At 34.0% G+C, this 12398-nt stretch overlaps 2 protein-coding genes and 1 long non-coding RNA gene across 14 annotated transcripts in view; all 3 read left to right on the top strand.

Annotated features, from left to right (window-relative positions):
• The window catches only part of LOC7475043 (cytochrome P450 705A5), a 97388-nt gene that overhangs the window by 48891 nt on the left and 36099 nt on the right, over nucleotides 1–12398 (top strand). The gene's annotated exons all lie outside the window — the stretch shown is intronic.
• On the top strand, nucleotides 83–1909 carry LOC127905752 (uncharacterized). Its single transcript, XR_008060081.1, has 2 exons — nucleotides 83–140; nucleotides 1767–1909. It is a non-coding gene; the product is annotated as an uncharacterized LOC127905752 (long non-coding RNA).
• LOC7454891 (chaperone protein dnaJ GFA2, mitochondrial) lies at nucleotides 3649–12109 on the top strand. Of its 2 annotated transcripts, XM_024609093.2 has the most exons (19): nucleotides 3649–3993; nucleotides 4079–4178; nucleotides 4442–4516; nucleotides 4724–4806; nucleotides 5027–5110; nucleotides 5195–5233; nucleotides 6592–6684; nucleotides 7158–7205; nucleotides 7301–7388; nucleotides 7542–7606; nucleotides 7703–7777; nucleotides 8289–8361; nucleotides 9202–9293; nucleotides 10066–10137; nucleotides 10452–10508; nucleotides 10590–10638; nucleotides 11266–11332; nucleotides 11612–11712; nucleotides 11825–12109. In XM_024609093.2, exons 1-18 carry the CDS (start codon nucleotides 3907–3909, stop codon nucleotides 11703–11705), a joined length of 1341 nt encoding a protein of 446 aa, XP_024464861.1. In that variant the 5' UTR covers nucleotides 3649–3906; the 3' UTR covers nucleotides 11706–11712; nucleotides 11825–12109. The 2 variants fall into 2 exon arrangements, with proteins under 2 accessions (XP_024464861.1, XP_024464860.1); XM_024609092.2 differs by having other exon boundaries at nucleotides 3650–3993; nucleotides 11612–12109.

Below are 12398 nucleotides of genomic sequence, written 5' to 3'. Positions count from 1 at the left end.
TTTAAGAATACTAGTTGAATGAGAATTAAATGAAGATGTGATGTTGGTTGTATTGTTGATAATTTGAATTCCTGGTGGTACAGGGAAAGCTGTGGGGACTGGACAATTGCATGGAGTGGCAGCAGGTGCACCTATTCTAGGTAGGTGATTCATCACCTTATTTTGTAATTATTAGTTTTTCTTAAATATTTGTGTTGTGTGTTTAATTGATGTTAAAAGAATGAAACAAATGAATGAGTTGAGTGATTATTACAAATGAGAATTATTGGTAATTTAAGAGAAATTACCGAAATTATTTGGCTAACAAAAGAGGTTAGCCGGGTGCTGGGTAATTCGTATGGAATTACCGGATTGATTGTGGCAACCAAGATGGGTTAGCCAAATTTCTTGGGTAATTAAGAGAATTACCGGGTATATTGGCTAACAAGGAAGTTAGCTGGATATTGGGTAATTCGTATGGAATTACCGGATTGATTGGCTAACAAGAGAGGTTAGCTGGATGCTGGGTAATTTGTATGGAATTACCGGATTCATTGGCTAACAAAGAGGTTAGCCGGATGCTGGGTAATATGTATGGAATTACCGGATTGACTTTGGCAACCAAGATGGGTTAGCCAGATTTCTTAGACAAGTAAGAGAATTACCGGGTTTACTGGTTAACAAGAAAGTTAACTGGATATGGGATAATTCGTATGGAATTACAAGATTGATTGACTAACAAAAGAAGTTAGCTGAGGCTGAGTAATTCGTATGGAATTACCAGATATTGGTAACCGTAGAAAGTTAACCAAAAGTGTGGGTAATTATATGAAATTACCAGAATTATTGGCAATCGAGATGAGTTAGTCGGATAGTTAAGTTTTGAAAAGATTATGTGAATTAATTGATTGAAGTTAGAAATAGTAAATTCTAAATGTTATGAGTAAAATAATTAATATATGATTAACATATTGAGTAAATTAATTAATGTGGTTATTGGGTAGACACAATGACTTGGAGATTGGAGGGGAATTGATTGATAATTGGTTACCATAGTGTTGGTGGCTAAGGATACATTACAATGATACTTAACACCATAATGATGGTGGCTAAGGGCATAAATTGATACTTGGCACTGTGATGAGGGTGACCAAGGTTATGTGAAGGATGCTTAGTGACCGTAGTGTCGATAACTAAGATTGTGTGCAAATGATACTTGGCAACCGTGGTTACAATGCATATGATGTTAATAAGAAAAATAAAAGGGGTTCGGTACAAATGGAAGAATCAAATGGCATTGATTAGCCATCCAGGTTTGGATTGCTAATGGTATCGATGAAGTTTCATCGGTGCCGGTATTTCTTAAATTGATTAGTCTAGCCCAATATTAGAAGACTAGTGATACTAATGAAATTTATTAGTTTCAGCGATTACCTTCTAGCAACAGATTCAGAAAAGGGAAAATATTGATTAGTTATTTCAAAAGAATGAGATAAGCTAATAATATCAGGAGAGGAATATCTTGGTATTAAGTGAGAATTGATTTATAAAGAGATAGTGTTCGCAAACCGTTGAGTTGTGTTGAGATTTCCAAGATGGAATTATTCTTGGCAAATGAGATAGGATATTAGATGGATATTGGTAATAGATGGAAAATATATGTTGTAAAAGAGTTTTATGCCTAATTTTATATATCAAAAGAAATTCTGTAGAGATTATTGTCTGCCATTGTTATTACTTGTTACTATCTTTTATATTTATGTGTACATGTTAATTTCTATTTTCAGGTCCATCAGGGTCGCGTCAAGGGTAATGCTAGTTTAGATATCTTTTGCTTTTGACTATGTAAATTATAAAACTTGAGATGTAATATTAATCCGTAAATTTGAATGTATGTCTTTACTCTAATGGTTTAAACTCTTAGTACCTATTTGACCATGCACATTTATAGTTGAAATTGAATCTTTCATTTGAACTATATTATATGATGTTATTGAATAAGATGTGTTGTGTTGATGATAATGAGTTGGGTGGAGACCCAGGATGATTGGGTCGTGATTTTGAGTTATGAGATGTGAGATATTAGAAGTGTAAACATGGTATATGTCGATAACTTGGGACCTACCAGTGTAGGGGAGATTCTGTCGAAATTTTGGTAGAAATTTTGGTGGAACCCATATATCACAAAAAAAAAAAATTTACCTGAAAATTTTCAATATATCACGAAAAAGAATGTAGAAAAATCGGGGTTGTTACACACACACACACACAGACACACACACACACATATATATATATATATATATATATATATATAACAAAACTAGATACACTTAGGTTTTCCTTTTTGTTTAGCCCATCAATGCATGACTTTTTATTTTTTATTGAAATTTATTTTCATCAATACTCTCTCTATTGTTTTAAAATGCTTGGTTTAATTTTATAAACTATAATTAATCTTTTCGATCATTTATATAATTAATTTCACTTTAAAAAAATTATTATAATTTATACTTGATCCTTTTCTATTAAATTTTAAATTAACAAGTTGTACCACCAAAATCACATTGATCGAGCGATCAAACTTAACCTTTAAAATAAATAAAAGAAAACATTTAAAATAAAAAGAATACATGTTGTAAAATATATGCATGAATACTTATTTTTTATTTTTTAATGAGAATGTCAGCATTTTGCTTAGATATCCAATCAGCGTGAATAGTTTTATTCATAATTTAATAGTTTATTTGTTTTTAAATTAAATTTATTAAGTGCAAATACTAAATTTATATCTTCAATTAAAGAAATTATTAATATAAAAAATGCATCCACAATACTATTGATACCCTTCTATTTTATATTAAAAATCAACTAAAAACCCCACTGGCGACACAGCGCCGGACAATGTGAATCGTACAATCCAAAGAAAAGAAACTATCAAGAAGAAATTCTAATTTAGAAAAAAGAAGAGGAGAAACTGAAGGTATAAAATAAATATTTCAAGGATTATTGACACACACAGCACCACAAATATCAACACACTTGTTGGTCATAGCAGATTTATTGGTGCACCTGGACCTCTATCAAATCATGATCCTTTAATATATATATATATATATATATATATATATATATATATATATATAAATAAAAGATTGTAATAGTGATTACAGTTCAAAATACTATTTATTTAAAAATATATTTAAATAATATTTTTTTATTTTTTAAAAATTATTTTTGATACCATCACATCAAAACAATCTAAAAATATAAAATAATAACAATTTTTAACAAAAACAAATTAAAATTTAGAAGAATGCCGCATTCTCAAACAGATTTCAACCATCACATATTCCTTAAAAATTAATGTTACCGGGCTTTCTATTATACTCAAGCCAGCCTATTTAATGTAGTGGTAATTTTTTTAAAATTATTTTTTATCTAAAAATATATTAAAATAATATATATTTTTAAAAATTTAATTTTGATATTAGAATATCAAAAACACCATTTATTTTATATTCAATGAAGAAAAAGCAAATGTTTACAAAATAGAAAATAAGATGATGATGTCAGAACGAGTAATAAAGGATTAAAATATAACAAAAGTATCACGGAAGGGACCAAATGCACCACAAAAAGGTGCCTGTCTCCAACAAGATTGGCCCGTGCCCTCGTAGCCGTAGGGTTTTGTCTTTCCAGTTTCTAGATTCCTTTAAAAAAAACCAACAAAAACAACCCTCTCCCTTCCTCTCTCAAACTCCGAGAACCTTTCCAATCTAAAAAACCAGGGCTATTGTAGGGTTTAAGCCCCCGCCCAAAAAATCCCAAAACCAAAAAAAGAACCGAACTTTCTAATAATTCCCCAATTCACATAAATTGCTAGAAAAATCAAGACTTTTGAAACCCTAGTAAAGAACCCACCAAATGGTTCGGTCTCGTGGCGTCAAGCTTGTTGGTTGGCTCGCTCGCCGTTCTCTCCCCTTCAACCTCCTCGAAGATTCTGCTGATTCCGTATGACTTTGATTATTTATTTGCAATTCTTTTCGAATTGGTTTAATGTACATTTCTAATTTGTGTAATTTTGTTTTAATTGCAGGTATACAAGAGTGTACTAAGTGGGAGTTTTAGGAGATTGAGCGGTGCTGCTGGGGTTTATAATCCTGTTAGGTCTTTTGGCAATCACACTCATAAAAATGGTAGCTTGCACTTGTTTTATTTGTTTTCTTCGTGTTTGATTTTATGGGTTGTTTTAAGATTCTCTGTTTGGTTAGCTGGAAAGGTTAAAGTTTTGGACTCTTGAGTTGTTTCAACGACTTGGGCTTCAAAAGCTATAAAATTGTGGTGGATTAAGCTTAAGAGAATCTGAATTATGCATGCGTTTCTCTAATCTGTTCGTTTTCTTTGCAACAATTTTTTTTTGGGGGTGCGTGTTCTGATTTGTGTGATTTGAAATTTGCAGTTAACCAAAAAAATTGGTTGCTATTGGGAGCTTTAAATGCAAATTTTGGTGCTGCGAGGTCAATTCATGGCTCTGGTATTTTACTTGCTCTGCTTTTAGTATTTTTCTTTTTAAATCTAACCTGACTGTGTTTTTTTTTTTTTGTACAAGTTTTGTTTTGTTGACACTGCAATTGCTGCAACATTTGTGATGTTACTAATTACTAGTTTTGTATTCTAAAATATTTCCTGGGCATTTTGTGTAGCTAACAATGTACGTTTTAATTTTTTTTTTCTGGCCCAGCTCATATGTCCAAAGATTATTATGATGTACTTGGCATTAGCAAGAATGCTAGTGCATCTGATATAAAGAAAGCTTATTATGGGGTAGGTTTTCTCTTCATTACCTGTCTTAATCATTGCATATTTCAGCACAAATACTGCAACTCTCCTGCGTTATTTTTTCTGTAATTTGGGTGTTTGGTCCATGCATTCATGTTTTAACTTTGTATCGTGATAAGATTGCAACAATGCAGCTGTTACTTGACAACTTTTTTTTTTAAGCTTTATTTATGTTTTCTGATTTTACTTTAGTGCCACCCTGCAGCTGGCAAAGAAGCTCCATCCTGATACAAACAAAGATGATCCTGAAGCTGAAAAGAAGTTTCAAGAAGTTTCAAAGGCCTATGAGGTAAATTTTGCAGAACAGAATTTTGCCTCTTCCTCAAAGTTACATAGAATACTGAATGAATAAATTGTGTTGGTTATGTTGCAGGTTTTGAAAGATGATCAAAAGCGGGAACAATATGATCAGGTTTCATATTTAATTTTAATTGTGTATTTGTTGAATAAGTGGAAAATGAATGCCTTTATAGCTCATGACCAAGTTGCATACAATATCAATGAATGATTGAAAACATGCAATAACTGAAAGAGGATTTATAGCTCTTAACTGGGATGACTTGCATGCATGTTGAAATCCCCCAATCCATAAACTACAATTAGCCAATAGAGTAAGGTGACATATGTAGTTGTTTGCATACATAGTCTGGGGATGCAATTAGCAATCCCATTATACAGAGTTTCATTAGTCGATCTCAACAATTACTTTTACTTTAGCTATGTTTTTAGATTTAGGATTTGTAAATGAGAATGTAAGTAAAAAAAGGCCACATGGTTGGAACAAGCTAAAGTGTTCACCTGGCAGTTTTTTTTTTATGTGAGGGTGGGTGGGTGCTTCTAGTAGTGTGAGAGCGCTGGAGTAATGTTTAGTATAAGGTCAAGTGGTGAAATAAAATTGAAAGTTTAGGCAGGGCAAGAACTAATTAGCACCATCCAGAAGCTCTATCATGGTTTAAATTGAAAGGTTCTAGTTTGTAGTGGATAGGTCATTGTTAGAATAATCTAGAATTTCGTTTTGTAGCATCCTTGACCATGATAATTTTGCTTGAGTTGTCAACTGTCAACCTGCGAAAGCAATTTCTGTCTGTAATTTTGAGAACTGTCAAGCCTTGTCTCTGAACCAGCCCACATGAAGTTTTATTTTCAAATAGGAGTTGCTAACTTCTTACTACAAAAACAATTAAGGATCTCATTCTTGCAGAAGAATAATTGCATCTGCTCTAGCTTGAAAATTGGGCTTAATCTGGAACATTAGGGGATTTTAGTGGGCAGATAGGTTAGTTAGTGGGATAATTACATTGTTTTTTTAAGTTTCCATGCACTGGAACCCATGCACATGGTAAGGTCATTCTTTTTGCTCAGTTTACTTGAAACCATACCCTCTCGGTGGTGTATGTTAAAGATTCTCGTGTGCTTGTCTTTCTATTCTATACAATATGTGAATATTCTCTTGTTGTCTTTAAATTTTATTATTCATTTTGGCCTGCATTCCTTCACTAAAAGAATGTAAGATCCCGTTAGGGTATGAAGTTCACATACTTTGCAAACTATATTTTTTAAGTGAAAAAGAACACCAACCTTTGCATGCATACATCTGCTATATTCTCTCTCTATCTCTGCCCCTTTTTTTTTCCCTTTTTTGAAGGCACTCTATCCAAAGAATACATTGAAATTCTCTTCATTGCAAGCTCTTTTTTATACAATACATAAATCAATGTCCCTCATCTGTTTATATCTGTACTGATTTGCATTATATTTGCAAACTTATAGCTAGGCCATGACGCATTTGAAAACCAAGATAATTATCAGCCCGGTGGACCAGGATTTGAGAGTCCATTTGGTGACTTCTTCAGAATGGAAGATGTAATTACTCTCTAGCTCCTTTTTCTTTGTTTTGATTCTCTCAAACTCAATAGTTTCTCTTCAACTGTGAATTATCTCATGGTTTAATTCCTCATTTCTGAAGCTTAAATTAAATAAGGGTGGCCTTTTTCTTAGGGCAAGAGCTTACATTCCATGGAGTTGCAAACTACTGGGGTTGAAATTGAAATTGTTGGCTGAGATGAGCGAGGCTGTCATTGTTATGCCTCTATAACAATTAAGCCAGCAGCGCAATTAAACTGTTGTTGCTGCTTTGTAGTATAAGACTTTATGTAGTATGCTTTCTTATAAAATTTCCACAAAACGGCTGTTTAATGCAATAAAAGGAGAAATATATTTGCTAGTAACTTTTTTTTCAGGTGGGGGGGGGTCTTTTAAACATTTGACTTTCATAGTTGAAATTAACATGCTGTCTTTATGTGCATGATGCCACCACTTGTGTTGATGGAGATCAGATATTCAGCAATATATTTAGACAGAATGTTGCTGGCCAAGATGTCAAGGTTCTTATAAATTCCTTTCATGTTGATTGGTGCTCTCTCCTTTGGTCTAGAGTTAATTTTGACTTCCATTTTCTTTTTAAAACCATCATGTGTAGGTTTCCATTGAACTTTCCTTCATGGAAGCTGTTCAGGGATGCACCAAAACTATTACATTTCAGACTGATGTGGCTTGTGAAGCTTGTGGTATGGTTATTTTCCTCACTTGATAGCATTCACAAACAGCACAACTTAAGCTTTCCCTTTTTTGGGGGGATTTGTTAGTTCATAACTGTAGCTCTCCTCTTGTATTTTCTTAAGAGAGTGGGCCTAGTCTGATTTTTTTTTTCATTTTCCCAGGTGGAGAAGGTGTTCCTCCAGGAGTAAAACCTCAAATGTGTAAACGCTGTAAAGGCAGAGGCGTGGTTAGTTTCACTTGCAGAAGTGTTTGATGGTGTTATGTATTCTGGAAATACTGGGTGTTTTCTCTATGTAACAAATCACATTTCCTACATTTGCAGATATCTACGCAAAAGGGTTTTTTCAGTTTTCAGCAGACATGTGATCAGTGTGGCGGAACTGGGCAAACTGTTTCGGTATGGTACTTGATGTCTGTTTTCATCTGGGTTCTGCAAGTCGTCTTTAAATAATTTTAGGAAATATTGATTTTTTATAAGCAAAATTTTGGGAAGCAATAAAACTTGTTCTTTCTTCATGAAGCAACCTGAAGAGGTATTACTTTGTACGTTGGCACCAGTGTAGAAATTTTTATTTTAAAGTGTTGTATATAATTGCATTAATTTTGGCTTCTGAATTCTGCATTCTGGCAGATTTGATGTACTGTGGCAACCTTTTTTATCAAAACTTTAGGAAACCTTGCTTTCTCGATAAGAAAATTTAAGGAAATTGCAACTTTGTTGAAGTTTTTAAAAGTGGGTTTATGGTTTACCTCTATATGAACCACAGCTAGCCTGGAAGTTCTTCAGTAGACAGCCTATTAATGTGATTTATTAAATTATTCTTCCAAAATTTGATTATTTAATGGGACTTAGTCCTGTGATTTTGTCTTTTAATTTAATGCATATGCTTCTCTACTCTTGGTGCCAGAGTTTTTGCAGGTCTTGCCATGGACGCAAAGTAGTGAGAGGATCAAAGACAATTTCATTGAACATTCCAACAGGTTTGTCTGTAGATCTTGAAGCATCTTGTTGAATTTCCCACGTTGTATGATTTTGTGGCCTTATTATCTGTCTTTGGCCAGCACTCTTACATGCTCCACACAACATGGTCTTACAATGGCACATCACAGTTTTTTTTGTTCTTTTTGCTCTTTCTCTCCATTAGGCATTCCATATGAAACAGGAACAATGTGCTCGTTTCTTTGAATGCTTTTCTAGATCTGTTCCTTATGGTACCCAAAGCAGTTAGAAGCTAAATAAGCCAGAGATAAAATTCAATGTCCCTCTCAACCCTGAGTTCTTGGGTGCTAGACTGAACCATAAAGTTAAAGAAATCAAAACTGAATGCTAGATTTGTGCCAAACATTAGATCTAGGTATCTACTATTTGTGGGATGGAAGAGCCCTAAACAATGATAGCTTTGAGTCAGGGCTCTGATTTAATCTTTGAAAAATAAACTCCACTGAGATCCTCACACCATTTATGAACTAATATACAAAATTGACATATTTCCTTTGACAAAAAAAAATAAAATGATTAGGCAAGGCTAAATTCAATTCTAAACAAGAACCATTTGGACAACCAGAGAAAACAATAAATGGGGATAAAGCTAGCTACTTGTCCACCGCTTTCCCTGTGTTAAACAATCAATTACTGTCCAGTCCTAATTTTTACATCCAGATATGTATTAGGGATGAAATATAGTGATATCTTCAAATGAACTCAACTTCTGATTTCTGGAAACATTCGTGAAAATGGTCTATAGATATGGTTGCCCATTTTCCTGCATGGAACTATTTACTGGTTTTGCTGACTGACTTTGAGTTTCTTGGCATCTGCAGGAGTGGATGACAATGAGACTATGAAGCTCCCTAGAAGTGGCGGAGCAGACCCAGAGAAAAATCAACCTGGGGATCTCTATGTTACAATCAAGGTAATTCAACTCCCTCCTTATTTAATATTATTGTGCTGCTATATTTGCATGTTGTGTTAATTATTTCTTTGCTTGCTTGTGTGATGTTTTACGATGCATTAACGACGAAGATAAAAATATTTTAATAATTAGTAATTTGACATCAAGTCCTCTTCTAATTTGTTATGGAGAAAAAGGTCAAGGTCATTTTCTTGCGGCATTATTTAGCATGGCATGGTTTTTTGTGATTTTTTTCCCTTTTGATTTGCATGGATGGTTGTCACTCTTACTGCATTCTCACATTATAACAAGAAGTCTAGCATTTTAGTTTTCAAATTGTCGTGCTGCTGGCAAACTCTTGGATGAGTTTTGTTATCTTATTTGATTTTAAATGGTTATGCAATAGTCATTGCTTGCCTAGCAAGCTGGATGTGGGAATCAAGAAATAGAAGAGTAGTGTGACATGGAGGATTGATCCACCTTGTCTGCTGGATTTAATGCAGGGTAATGACAACATTTGAAATAGTGAAGTCCCCATAGGATACGTAGAAAGTTGGCATTTTAAGGAACATTTTTTTGTAGCTGTCCTTTTCCACTGTGATTGATTGTTCTTTGAAATTTTAGCTTTTAGGTGGTTTACTTTCTTCCATTTCATTCTTTCTCTCTGCTTCATTACTTTTTGTGTGCTTAGACTCTGTTCCCATCCGATACTTTTCAACTTCCCCTGATCCTATTGCATCTATCCCACTTTGTTATTGAAGTCATTATGAATTTCCTCCTCCCTCCTCCACAGGTCCGGGAAGACCCTGTTTTCCGAAGAGAAGGCTCTAACATTCATGTTGATGCTGTTCTAGGCATTACCCAGGTAAAAACTTTTTTTTTTCATGGTTGTAGAAAAACACTAAGATTCTAATGAACAGAATTCATTCCTGTTATCTATGTGTTTCAGTGCATTTCAAGGTTCTCATTTACAAATTCTTTCATTATTTTAAGTTATGGGTAATGCTTTATTTGTATACTTGTTAAACAAAATGTAGTACTCAGTTCAGATGATCTTCTTGTTAAAACATATAAATCTTGCAGCTTTTTTTGTTATATACCTAAGTCACAAGTCGTAACATAAAATCCCATTTAGCATCCATGCCAGATGCAAAAGTTAATTCGATTACTCTTTTGCAGGCAATTTTGGGGGGAACCATCCAAGTTCCAACTCTCACAGGAGATGTTGTACTCAAGGTTGTAATCTTTTTGCTTGATTTGATTATGCTAAAAAATAAATCAAGTCATTGTTCACCTTAACATGTTTTATATTTTCAGGTCCGCCCTGGCACCCAACCTGGTCAGAAGGTGGTTCTGAAGAATAAAGGTGAGATGAATGCAATTTTTGCTCTCCTTACTCCTGCCTTAGATATCTTACTTTGCTATATGTCTGCTCAAGGTTTTCTGGTTATCTATACTTCAAGCATGTGGTTTTTGTTTTTTATGCATTCCCTTTTTAGTAGATGTTTCACGTTGATAACTGATGACAGACACATGCGCACATGCATATATATTTCTTCTTTCTCTTGCTTTACAAGATATGAGTTTTGTGGTCTTGTGGTTAATTACTACTCCCTATATGAAGCCATAATCCTAAGATATATAGATTTATGCACATTTTGGTATTCAATATGATGAGGGATAACTAGAATATTGTGGAAAACAATTTTTACTACTCCCTGCTGAGGCTTCTTGTACTTGCACTCCAATTTTTTAAACTGGCCTTTGTTTCCTCTTTTCACATCTTATTCAAATCTGCTGTAATTTTTTGTAAAATATGGAATTAATGACGATAAATTTGGAAAAGCCTCAGCAGTTTTTGTTGTGTTTCTCAGTGATGTTCTTTATTCCTTCATATGTGCAGTTGTGCTGTGTGTTTTGTATTCTTTGGTAGGTCTCTACTACTCTGCCTTTGTCTGAAATAAAGGAAGAACTTCTTGGTGTTTTCTGACAGGGATTAAAGCACGGGCCTCTTACTCATTTGGTGATCAGTTTGTGCACTTCAATGTCAAAATTCCAACGTGAGTTTTCTTTCCTTTGTCAGTTTATTTCACTATGCTTAACTTTTATATGTATTTGCTGCCTGTCCACTACTACCAGAAATGGATGAATGATATGTCGAGATGTTTTCTTCAAAAAAGATATTTGCTGGTGATTATCCCATGTCATTGTGTTTTGCCCATAATCCACAAAGGGTTCATATGGACTAACACAATATATATTGTAAATATAGCCATCTATTTGGCCGGATAGTTCCTTATGTTATAGACAATGCCTTACAGAAAATATGTTTGCTACAGGACTTTGACCCCAAGACAGCGTGAATTGATTGAGGAGTTTGCCAAAGAAGAACAAGGTGAATGTGACAAACGTGCTGCTGGAGCATCTGGGTGAGGCCATGGTAATATTTTTCTCGTGATCGTCCCATATTATTGCTTAGAAGAAGATTATTCAACAAAAGAGAATGATAAAGAATAGGAAAAAGATCAATTGTAATAACCGACCTGTTTCAGAGTTTTGTAGGAGAAATGTTGAGATGGGTCTGACTTCTTATTTATCCTGGAAGGTTACATTTTTCCCCACCAAATCGACCATCGCATGATACCCCATCTGAGACAAAATGATCGCTTTCAATTTCAATAGCTTAGTTTTGTATATAATTATACTTTGTACTACAATGGTTGGTTCTTTTTTGGATGAATTACTGCAATGATTGTTATGTGGGTGAACCTATGGATTCGGCATTTCATTAAATAGATGTCAAGCTTGTGGAAACACTTGCTGATTTATATTTTACATGTTAACATCGTTGACCTTTTGAAGCTGAGACTTGAGAGTATTCTACTCCCCGTTTACTTATCTGTGATAGAAACTCGTTTGTTCTGACGGATATGGTCTTGAGAAAATGAAGGCTATTTTTTTCCTGTTTGGAAAATGCGTTATCATCAGCTGCACGTTCTCCGAAAGGTTTAATTCTTGAATTATTTCCCACTTGCTAATTTCAACTTTTTCGCAATTCAATAAGAAATGGAACACACCTTCATCGAGCATAGATTGCACGTTGTGTGGGTTTGGTGGTAGATATAA

Source organism: Populus trichocarpa, chromosome 9 (assembly GCF_000002775.5).
Source record: "Populus trichocarpa isolate Nisqually-1 chromosome 9, P.trichocarpa_v4.1, whole genome shotgun sequence".
Lineage (NCBI taxonomy): Eukaryota > Viridiplantae > Streptophyta > Magnoliopsida > Malpighiales > Salicaceae > Populus > Populus trichocarpa.
The sequence above is the reverse complement of the archived record's forward strand: the minus strand, read 5'-3'. Positions and strand labels throughout refer to the sequence as shown.